This window comes from Asterias rubens, chromosome 1 (assembly GCF_902459465.1).
Source record: "Asterias rubens chromosome 1, eAstRub1.3, whole genome shotgun sequence".
Classification (NCBI taxonomy): domain Eukaryota; kingdom Metazoa; phylum Echinodermata; class Asteroidea; order Forcipulatida; family Asteriidae; genus Asterias; species Asterias rubens.
In genome coordinates this window covers 18,339,998-18,352,662 of record NC_047062.1, presented here as the reverse complement: position 1 = coordinate 18,352,662, position 12,665 = coordinate 18,339,998, and the positions used below count along the sequence as shown (strand labels likewise).

The 12,665-nt window shown below is 35.4% G+C and overlaps 1 protein-coding gene across 1 annotated transcript; it reads left to right on the top strand.

Annotated features, from left to right (window-relative positions):
* The first annotated feature begins 2,622 nt into the window (after window positions 1-2,622).
* On the top strand, window positions 2,623-12,665 carry LOC117307218 (calmodulin-like). Its single transcript, XM_033791909.1, has 6 exons — window positions 2,623-2,993; window positions 3,186-3,216; window positions 7,206-7,349; window positions 7,466-7,592; window positions 10,586-10,701; window positions 11,109-12,665. Exons 1-6 carry the CDS (start codon window positions 2,991-2,993, stop codon window positions 11,135-11,137), a joined length of 450 nt encoding a protein of 149 aa, XP_033647800.1. The 5' UTR covers window positions 2,623-2,990; the 3' UTR covers window positions 11,138-12,665.

Genomic DNA, 12,665 nt, shown 5'->3' with positions numbered 1-12,665 from the left:
ACAGTAACTTAAAACTAAAGATAACTTATTGTCACGATCTCGCCATTATTTCACGTCCATGACCGTAGCATATGCAAAGGTTTTGGAGATTTTGTCCAAATTCGTGCAGAGAAGACAAAGTCCAAATTCGTCCCAAATTAATCGTGTAAAATGTTGGCATTTTCGAGATTTTTAATCTGAATTTCACACCATGTCCCGAGTGAGGGTATTTTTTTTTTACTTCAAAACATTTTCCAATAGATATTATAAATTATAATTCCATAGAATTTGAGATTTTGAATTTATGGCCTCCCGAGCATTACTCTCAGGAAGGTGCAGACATTAATAAGATCGCCTAGCTGAACCCGTCGCATACGGTTGACCTACTATTATGTCTTCAAGGCGATGAATATTTAATGAAAACAAATACAAGGTGAGATGCAGTATATTAGACCAGGGGCAACACAGCGTGTATACCTAATGCAAGAATGGGGGTTCGCTCGATCGATCTTAATGTTTTGATTGAAATTACTTGATGCCTAACCTTGCGAGAATATTAAGTTCGGATTGTTACTTAAGCAGATTAACAACAACATTGGTAATTAGGCAAGGGTTTAGTACCAGCACTTTTTCTGAACCAACATAGATCATGCCTTGTACATTCCAGTGCCCTCGCATAGAGTCTGGACGTCCTTAAGGCACAATCTATACACCGACCAATTGAACAAAAATTAAATCTTATCATTTTATGGAGATTGTAGTCTGTTTTTTTCAGGCAGGCAAGACACTACACTGGTCCTTTGGAACATATTTCATTTGTAGTAAAAATGTCTACGTAAATTCAAGAGTTAAACAATATCAGTTCCGCAGGTTTTGGGATGTTCCCCTTTCCTTATATCCCAAAATTGAAAAAAAACCAGACTACAATCTCCATAAAATGATAAGATTTAATTTTTGTTCATTTGGTCGGTGTATAGATTGTGCCTTAAGGACGTCCAGACTCTATGCGAGGTCACAGGTTACATAACAATCATAAAATATTGAGCAGATTGAGTCTGAACTTCGTAAACTTTTACAAATTTTGCACTATGTCTAATTGTGTTGAAAATCGCTTTATCTAAAAATAAGTTTTCACACGACATAAATGGTTCATCAATTTTCTAACGATCGCCAAAACTCCACCATGTTGAAATGGTGCATTTTCATTTTTAAAAATAATTTCAAGTATTCCTGCCCAAAACATGGAAAACGGCAGGATTTGTTCCTCATTTGTAGTCAATGTTGGGCTTCAAATCTTCCTAAACTACTGACTTCCATGGTTACCAAACGCCACACCAAACATGGATTGCCCCACGGCGATGTACCAACTAAACCATGCCATTGTGCATAACTGCCAAATTTGACGAAAATTCATCTGTTGAGCCATATCTTAATTTATGAACATTGTCAAAATATGCTCTCAACAGAAGATTATATTTTATAACAGAGTTATTAATACACGGCAAAGTGGATTGATCGTCAATATCTCACGACGGATGAGCAATAATCATATTTTCATAATACATCGCTCTGTTGTCATAATATAATAATAAGGCTCAGCACACAACCCGAAATACTGCGCATTAATATTCTACAATAACTAGAACTACAACCGATGTTCAAATAATAATAAAGATATCAAATTGACGTCAATGGAGTTTGGGATACCGCTGCAGACTGGCTAGTGCGCATGCCCTTCTGCGCATATCTTACAGCGGGGTAGCAAGACGCATTGCACCCTTAAAGGGAACCGCACTTCTACTTAGCGAGATCGGTTCATGCTTCCAGTGTATATTATTCAACAGTTCATGAAAGAGATGGAGAATAACTTGGCTTCTTCAAATAATGTCTTATTTGAAGCATTATTTAAATAGTAGAAAAGTAAAATTGCAAATTTGTTGAATATTATTATATGTACCACTTTAGCCCACAAGTTGGAACTATTCACCATGGTCTACCCATAGAAATTACACTTGCGATTATACAATTTGGTATAAATATGAATATTATATGAAAAATTAGCCTTGTAAACATTTTGGAAAGACACAAACATAATCATATATGTTGTGGTTTTGAAGATTAATACGTTGGTATATTTGTATTTCATGGACATTCATATTGTTTTCCCTCACAGTTTTTTTATAGAAAATCTCCCGAAACAATTCAAGAAATTGTTCATGAATTAATTAGGCCTAAAGATAGCATTCCGCTGTCTAGCTGAAATTGTCAACAAGTGCAACTTCTTTCTAAATTTAAACTTCACGGGAGTCCAATTCGAGTGACAAAAAAAACCAAGGAGGCAAAATAATTGGGCAATTGCCAAACTCTATTCAAAGAGTTGCCATCACCGTAATTAAAGAATTCAGCAGTTTTTAATTGGCAGGGTATAAAATGTACACGGCATCGGTAACCAAATCGCAAAGCTCCTGCTTCATAATGTCATCCAACAACTTGAAAAAATAGTACATTTTAATTTCTGAGGGAGCCTTTAATAAAAGAAAAAATATATATGTCCCGCATGATATTGGTCCGAAGGTAGTGAAAGGTGTATCTATATGCAGCGACGGCAATATCGATTTTTTAGCACAACTAATGAGGCGTTTCATGAGGAAAAGCGAATCATACCTAATCTGAATTTCGAGGATATCATAGAACAATCTCTTATAATATTTATAATAGTTTCAACGTGCTGGAGTTGTGGGGGTTCCCATATAGCCTATCTCTGAGTGTATTGGTTTTCTTTTTATGGCGGGTGTACGCTGGGTGGAAATGGCCAATCTTGAGGCGACCATCGCCGCATGAACCACATGTCTGACGTGCTTTGAAAAGTTGGGATTCCAATGGAGTGAGTCAGTGTACGAACGCGTACGAGCCAGTGCGCACTTTACTTCTAAACCAACCCCGGGAAACATCGCCGACACGTCTTTTCTTCCGTCACTGACCTTGGCTGGGAAAATTTGCTTTCTACATCAATGGTAAGTTCAGGGTTTTCATTTGGTAATAGCAGGGGAAAAATCATCTTTTGGAAACAATTTTTGAGATAAATTGGCTATATTTCAAACTTTTTTCAGCTTTTTATTTGATGTTTGTATTTTAATCACGATTTATAGTGAGGTTTTTTAATCATCGGTTGTTGCTATTTTCTTTTTCTTTCATTAATTTGGCAGGCGGAACAACTTAGTGAAGAGCAGATTGCTGGTAAGTGAAGTTTGTTTAAGCAATTACTGCATGTCGTAAGAAAAATGTGAAAGACTACAGGCACATTGGCATATTTTATTGGGAATTCGGGAATACTGAGTTTGTAAAAAATGATAATTATTTGATGTGACCCAGATATTCGTTTTATTGTGATTGCCATGTTTGGAAATGATAGAGACCGGTTTTGCAAATGTAAAAATGATTGCTTTCGATTATTGAGTCATACAGCAATAATTTTTGCAGCTGGTTATTTTTATTACTGTTTCTGTGAAATGAAAGTTTTCATTTTTACAAATATATGCATATTTATATATACATTTACGAATTAAACATGCCAACTTTAAATATCACATAATTCAATTCATTCGGAGGGGGATTGGTATTTTTACATCACAAAGGTTTATTGCATTAAAGAAGCAAATTAGTTCGTATACATTATTTGATCCCGTCTTGGTGCAAACAACGATATTTATGTTGATATTTTTTCTCAGGGATCTATCGAACAGACGTTTGTACATGTTGCATACTGTTTCAATTATGGACATCAGATTAACCATCGGATGGTCTATACAAAACTATTTTCCCAACCTATGACAGTATTTTGACACAGACTGATTTCTCTGGAGGATTGATACCAGATGTGAACCTTACCATTAGTGATTTCAGGTTGGATTTAATCACGTTTTGATAACTACAAAATGCTGTAGTTTATTTCCTTTTTTTGCCTTTTGAAAAAAATTGTTGACTGTACTATCTTTTGAAATCTGAATAATTTCCATATACCAAAACCATAACGAGAAATTATGTCACCAAACAATATACCATTTTGATAACTGTGTGAAGAATTCAGCCACCATGATGATCTGAATACCAAAACTCCGTAACAACATATGAGCCGTTAAGGGATGCCTTCTGTGTATGATCAACATAAATGATGACCTGTTTCACAGGTTGATTTTTATCGCATATTTATTAAAGGTATACAGGATTGGTAGGGATAAAAACGCCATTATTTAATTTTAAAATTAAAGCTCACTGATTGTAAAGTTCATACTTAAAAAAAAATTCTGTGAAATATTTCCCTCTGAAATGAATTTGTTATATTATTTGAAAAAAATGTACTTAACTAAATATTAAAAACGCAACAGCTGATTTCGGTTGTTGCAACAAAAAATAAGGACAATGTGTTGACATGCTGAACATTGTGCATGCTTTCACACGATTTCTTCCTATTAGGCCTATGATTAAGCCTAAATTGTCATAGGTTTATATTTCATCGTTGATCACACAAAACATGAACACTGTTTCTAACTGTTTTGTCAGTCAACTCTATCAATCCTACAATACATCCAAAAGGCAGTCAATGTTAGCCCGCCCCAATACAAATTTTTTTTCAAAATTCCTTTAAATAATTTACAGTCAATGACTTATGCATAAACCTATTATATAGTGAAAACTGACGACTGAATAGGATTTTCACGGCACTGCATATCTGCGACTATCGGTTAAATTCGTTCACGATTTTTGCCCCCGAGTCTTTTTTTTCTTATTTTTCGTTCTATCGTCATGGGAGTCCTCTGTAATGCTAGATAACTCATCTTCAAGGAAATTGTCTTTGATTTCATCTTCGCTTTTCAGGGCAAGACTTATTATGAGTAGGTTATAAATAGGCAAATGTATACAATTAAGAACAAAGAGATAAAGAAATAACCTTGAGGTTAAATGTGCTTCATTAGTGATATTCGAAGAAAATAATAAGTTTTAAAACAAATTATCTGAAAGATAGATCTAAATAGGCCAATTTATACATTTAAAAAAACAGAAACAACCTTGATGTTAATGGTCATTAGTGATGTTTGAAGAAATAATAATAGGTGGAATCTTTGTTTTCCAATTTGAAAGATTAAAACTTGATATCACATGTCCCGGAAAATGACTCCCGTAAAGAGGAAGTGCTGCCAGATAAATGATAATTTGCCACGACATACAATTCTTGTTTCAAGTTGAATTTGCCGAACGATGATTGTGCACAAAATATCCAACAAAATAAAATATACTGTCAGTCAGGTCGAAAACTTAACCAACGATTTTGATGAATTTGTAAAGGTTGGGTTAGTTGATGTTAGGTAATAAGTGTACTCTCTTAAAGGATATGGGTACTTTTTGTAACACAAAACACAATGTCCACAGATTTACATTAAACATGAAGATAATGTTGTTTTATGATCATACTTTATGGATTTTATTTTTGGATCTTTTAATTATTTAGTTTTTGTGGTTAAAATGTTTTGTTGTTGTAAAGCGCCTGGGAGCATTTTTAATGGATTTGGCGCTATATAAATGTTTATTATTATTATTATTATTATTATTATTATTAATGATAGTAGAAAAAGCATACCTTATAGCAGTTACTGAGGTGCTGTATAGTTTGTGAGAAATGAGTAAAACAATGTCATGAAAATACGTTTTTACTTGCTAAAATAACTTTCGTCTCGTGATCACTGAGACGAAAATTATTTTCTAGACAACGTGTTACTCATTTCTCAAAAACTACAGCACCTCAGCAAGTAATATTTTCAGGGAAGCTTTGTACTATCATTGTCTTCAAACTGTGTAAGTTTAGTGTAATTCTGTGGACATTGTGGTTTTTGTCCTACAAAAAGTCCATAATACTCTTCAAAACCAATATCATATGATTATAAAAGACTATGATAGTACGCTGTAATTCTAGAACTCTGAACATATTTTTCATAGATTTATAAAAAAACGAGATGGTTTGAATGAGTGCAATCCTTTCATAACATCTGTTCAATACATGCACCGAAAAGAAAGGCTGTTCACCTTATATGGGTGTCTGTACGTCAAATCGGCTCCGGCCGGTTCCCCGTGGATGTAATGTGAGTGTATTTTGGCTTGCACTGCCGTTCATAATTATCTCCAGTAGAAGTCTTCAGAATGTCACTTTCTGTATGTAAAGTTTGTAATACAAGTTAACCAATCAACATTACAAAATGAATACGGTGAAAAACAACAGTTATTTCACACAAAAATTGTTATTTCTTGAAAACCCGAGAAATTGCATAATGATCTTATTCATGGTGAATTACTACTGCATTAATTATGTTACTTTTTAACACCAAGCATACTGAAACCATGCAGATAATGCGTGCTCCACGCATGCCCTTATATGGAATCTTCATCATGATCATGTTGGAGGGGAAGTCCCCTTTAATATGAGACCTATAAGTTATAATCAGCCTCGACTGTTTGCACAAGGGATGGATCAATCGGGCGGAAATAATCACAGGAGATGGTTTAAGGCACTGGGAATTATCCGAGGATTTTGGTTAAGTTGACATAATAAAGACATGGGATGGTATTAGCAATGCTTGCAGAAGGATTGACTAAATATAGAGTTGTACTTCATCTTCAAAAACCAAACAAACAGACAAACAGACAAACAAACAAACAAACAAACAAACAAACAAACAAACAAACAAACAAACAAACAAACAAACAAACAAACTTACTAGAAGAAGTTATATGTCAACGAATTCAGACTATTCAACGCAAGAGTGAAGAAATTCAAGAAATGTATATGATATGCATTGTTGAGTGAAAATTAAAACTTTTAAAGGTATATGGTAATTGATTTTTTAAAGAATGTATTTGATCATATCAACTTGTTTATAAAAAAACACTTTAAAACAACCGACCTGTGGAAAAGCACTCAAACAAATTAAGCACCAGAACCTGATATATATACGCCCACAATTTGTGTTGTTCAATTCTTCTATAAAAAAAATCATCACTAGTTGGTAAGACACTGCTCTAGATGCAAAGGTTGTGGGTTCGAATCCCACTAGAGTAATTTGCCTGTGATTTGTTTTCAAAGAGCTCGGGAAAGTACTGACGACACAGTGCTAACACACATCGGTGTATATGGGTAAAAACCAAAATTAACAATCGTCACAATGTTTAATTTGCAGAGTTCAAGGAGGCTTTCTCGCTATTCGACAAGGATGGCGACGGCACCATCACCACCAAGGAGCTTGGAACAGTCATGAGATCACTGGGTCAGAATCCCACCGAGGCTGAGCTGCAGGACATGATCAATGAGGTCGATGCTGATGGTAAATTTTCTTCCTTTTAGACCCAAGAAACATGACGATGCTTCAGAGATATTCATTTATATATTTTTATATTTTTTATAACATGGAGTGAAAACAATGTTGTTTACTTGCCTCAGGTAACGGCGAGATCGATTTCCCCGAGTTCTTGACGATGATGGCGCGTAAGATGAAAGACACAGACAGTGAGGAGGAGATCAGGGAAGCCTTCAGAGTCTTTGACAAGGATGGAAACGGTTTCATCAGGTATTTACAAACTCCTATAAAATCGATAAATTGATAAATCATTCGGTTAATCAACTTATCAGTCATCTTTCCAAACACTACCAACGCGTGCATCGAAGGGCATGTGATGGGGAGCATGCAGGGAACCCAGTTATGGGCCCAATTTCATAGAGCTGCTTAAAAAAATTCTGCTTAGCAGAAATGAGCAGGATACCAATCACAAATTGTACACGTGACATTGTTGTTTGGTTGGTAACCTTATTCGGTAAACAAAACGTTAATGTGCTCAGACACTTGTTGTGCTTAAGCATGCAATTTGGGCCAGCAGGTCACCACCCATCCACCAAAATGTTACCAATCGATCGGGGGGAAAAAATCAACCAATCAATCGCTAACCATGCAAACAAACTAGCCACCAGGCATTACTATTCAACCAACAGTTTTAACCTTTAACAGTTCAATACATAATAACTCAATGTTGTTATTCATTTTAATTATTGTCAGAAAGTTCCACTATACACAAACAAGATTTACATGTTGTTTTCTTACATTCAATGGTAGGAAACGAACAGACAGCACCGTCCTCGCCACGTTTTTAGAAGGAAATATCATAAATTAAGAGAGAATGGCATAGCAAAATCATTATACACTGTTTATTTACTTGTGGGGAGGATGTGGGCAACCCCTAAACCTCAGCAGTTTTTTTTACAGTTTTTTTTACACATAATTTTAGAATCGATAACGCAATATTTACATGCATACCAAGCATGTGTTGAATATGGTGCTACAGATTTGACTTGAATTTGCACCCTGCAGTAGAGTTTCATGATTACCTCGATCATGGAGGTAGTCTTCCCTCCCCTATGCCTCGATTGAGTGCAATTTGGCTGACGGCACTATCCGTCAAAGCGTACACAAGGTACAAAACGCAGCATGAGCACAGAGGGATATGAATAGAGAGAGAGAGCTCTCGGTTTGATTTCCATGTTTAATTCCCACCCTTAATGTTAATGATGTTAATTTCACAGATGAGTTAGTGCTAAAACGGGCACAGTTTAATGGAATTGGCTAGGGGTATAATAACAGTATAAGGACAATGGGGGGGGGGGGGTAACTTTGAATAGAGACTGCAAATGAAATAATGATCCAACTTTATAATTAAAACATTATTACGGAAATCACGTTCTAAAAGGGTGTGTCCCTTTTTACGAATGGTAAAACAAACATGTTTTTTCCCAAAATTGTTGTCATTTAGCAGAAACATTTCAGTAAAAATTAAAAACAAATGTAATTTCGCTGTATACATTTTTACAGTGAAAGTCCAGAAAGCACATCATGTCGGGATTTGGATTTGAAAATACTGACAAATTAACAAATCTTAGAACAGATAGTAATAACAAAAAGAACTCAAACAATGATAAGAATCAAGAAAGCTTCTATGCTTCTGCACTATATTTGACAGGACCAAGTCCAACAAATATGCTGAAGATGATAAATTCATTCTGCCAAATGCGAATACCAGAAACCTTCATCGTCACCTGTTCCCTACGAAATGATACGATTGACAACTTAATCTCACTCATACATCACTGAAAGAGATAAGAAGAAAAAAACCAAGACAATTTTGAGTTCATTATGATGTGTAACACGTGCGCCTTAGAGCCATGCCTGTTAATCATAATGCGCAGTAGCACATTCCTCACGTCGCACAACCATCTTCGTTGGATTTTTTTTGTTTTTCCCCTCATCTTGATGAGATTGTGGTTTAGTTTCATTCGGCCAAAATAAATCCCTTCGGTGGATTTAGAAGTAGGACACATTGAAACATACATTTCAAAAGACATATCCACAACTGGACGTTCATTCACACTATTGAAAACAAAACATATTTTATTTAAAGGGAAGGTATAGACGACGTGACCTGTGACATAACATGTTTACAAAAGAGCTCCCTGGAGTCCCTGCAGGCACAATTTGTACACAGCCTAATGGAAGAAAACATAAAATCTTATATTTTATGGAGGTTGCACTGTCTAATTCTTATCAATTTTTGATATGATTAAAGGGGCACATCTCAAAACTTTTCAATGTTTTGCTTTCATGACCTGTGCAGTATTTTGCCTGCCTGAATACCCAAAGAAAGTACAAGGTCACACTTATTGTAAACGAAGTTCACATGTTCACTAGGCTATGCATTTGGTAATCACTCTTACTCTTGCTATGGCAATGGAAACCTTTCGTTATAAGCAGACATCAGCTTTCAATATAGTATGAAGCATTTTGAAAAATATCACTTGGAAGTAAATGTGGTAATCTAAAAGATAAATGTTTGAATGCCCAGATTGCGGAAATCGCTCCGGATTTTCGGCAATATCTCAAAAACACGAAATTTTCAGAAGTTAGTATTGTTAACACCTACATTTATATAAAACAATCAAACGGTTCATGTTCGCCATTTTATTTCATATTCTTTTTTTCGTTGACCAATCAGCAAAATGCACGAAACACTGACGATGTCAATGAGTAACAGCTGAGTTGTAACTAATGGGGTAGATAATAATAATCTAGATACATTTGCTAGCCTTTTCTGGGCTCGTTCGCGTGAGTAATTGATTATCCTTTTTAAAGAATCTACAAATTAATATTGACTTATTAAGTGATACATGCTTCGTCGGACTGACACCGTAGTGCCAGCCAAAGGTGTGTATATGTGTCTTTTGGACACCCTAGTTGTATCTGTCATTTACGTGTGAATGTATTGCAAGTGAACAATTTAAACACCCAGTTGTTAAGTAACTTCCAGCAAATTTGGACACCCTTTCACAAAATCCTTGCTTGACACTGTTACCTCTTTCTGTAGGAGTGTTATAAATAGAAAGAGCCAAAACAGAATCTATAAAAAAGAACAGCAAGTTGTTATGAAAATAATGAATATCACCAAATGAGTGGGGTTTTTCGAGATCAGACCATATCCGATAGGTATAGTAAACGAGTTCTAACTGTTTTATGTGCAGTGCTGCTGAGCTCCGTCACGTGATGACCAATCTTGGTGAGAAGCTGACAGATGAAGAGGTTGATGAGATGATCCGAGAAGCAGACATTGATGGAGACGGCCAGGTCAACTTTGAAGGTATAGATTTTGAAAGGACAGACGGATGATTTTGATTTGCACTAAAAAGAAACATGTTTCGTCTCAGTACATTCTTTTCCAGTTTTTGATGCAACTGTATTTCTTTAATCCTTTTAAGGCACAACAAGATCAAAAATGTTTTGCCAACCTTACTCTGGCAAAATACCAGCGAAAGGTGAATTTTTTCGAATTAGACATGATCTGGGCTTGGGGTTGGATATTTGAGGGATATTTGTATAAATCATTGTGTCCTACTTTTGAACTTTACAAACATATTCACTTAATAACAAACGCATTAAAGTGCCCAATCCGTCGACAATGTTAGCCTTTTAATCGTAAACTAACGGCATTTTACCCAAACACTGTACTGATATTTTTCAATGTAATTATTTTCCTTTTTTCCACAGAGTTTGTTACAATGATGACATCAAAATGAAGTTCTTCCCAACAGCCCCTGTCATACCGCCTCATCTTGTTGTATCCATTCATTCTGTCTTGTTGTGTGCGACAGCTGACGGGTTGGACGATGTGTCTATGTGTTCCACCACCCTCGGAAGATCGGGTAAACAAAATCGTCACCAATAGAGGGCGTTTTTAATAATGGCCGACAAGTGACGTCATGTCATTGTATTGGACTGCTGATTGGACAAGCCATGACAACAAGCCAGCCACAGTGGTCGAGTTTGCGCGGACCATCAAACTTTACGGAGTCTTCCGTTTTTATGATCGGCCATTTTAAAAAGTGTTCGTTTGAAATGTCTTATGATGGTGGAGTGATTTATTCTTGTGCTCAAAGATGCACTTCTTTAATGTGTGATATTTTCTAACAGTTTAAGGTAGAATAAAGGGCAGACAAATACCGCTACGGTACCCAGTTATTGTTTTCAAAAGTTACAAATCATTTTATCTGTTTTATTTAATCACTAAATTCCTAGATTGTGATCAAAACTACACTGCGACTGTTTTAAAAATTTTAATAATTTAAACCCGGAATATTTCAGAGTCAGCGAGAGCAAGTAGTTTGTGTTAAAATGTTTGGTACATTTAATAATAATAATTGATTTCTGTGTATATATAAATAATAAATTTACTGTTATTCAGATGTCACGTGAATGTCAACTCGCTAACAAATTTCATCTCTCGATAAAGTTAGAGGCGCCCCCATTTAACTTAACTGAGTATTGGCTTGGTATGGCTGCTTGAAGGGCGCCCTCTTCTTGTTGCTTTAAAAGGGCGCCGCTCATGCTTCGCGTTGTGACATTTGTTTAGTAAATACTTTCACACAAACATTCTTTAAAATAAATAGGACTCTGCGCCAGAGTATACAGAAAAAATTAAAACTAATTATAGCTTTGTCATACTGCTTATAGAAACTAATGGTTATAAAAATCCATATTTTTACAAGCCAGATTTTCCCATCAAAGTTTGCTCGTCTTCTTTTAGGCTCATGTTGACCGCCTTTATCAATTCACGTAACGTCTGGATAAATTTGACGGTGTATATAGTTAATTTCTTTTCAAAGTTTTGTGGGAGATGGTAGAAAATGATGACAGGAAGTCGAGTTGCGTATAATCAGAAGAATTTAAAAAAACAAATTATTCAATGCAAATTTGCACTCATTTTTACAATTTTAAAGTTTCATTTCCTGTGGTAATAATAATGATATGCGGAGGTGGACGTCCGTATAGCAGAAATGTAAATCATGGGAGCCCATTTCCACGTAATTTATTCAGGAAGAGTTTCTGTCTAAGATTTTCACTTTTTTTTTAAATAATGATTTGTCGACAATAGATTCTTCGACAGTGTACATTACTAGTTATCAAGTTCTCCGGAATGGTTTCACACTTTCATTGTAAATTTGTTTACACTTAGAGTTTTTAAGAATCAGTAACTGTATTGTTTCTCGCGCACTTTGGTGTTTGAACGCGCGATTTCTGAATAAAAAAAATAATATCCACTTGAAA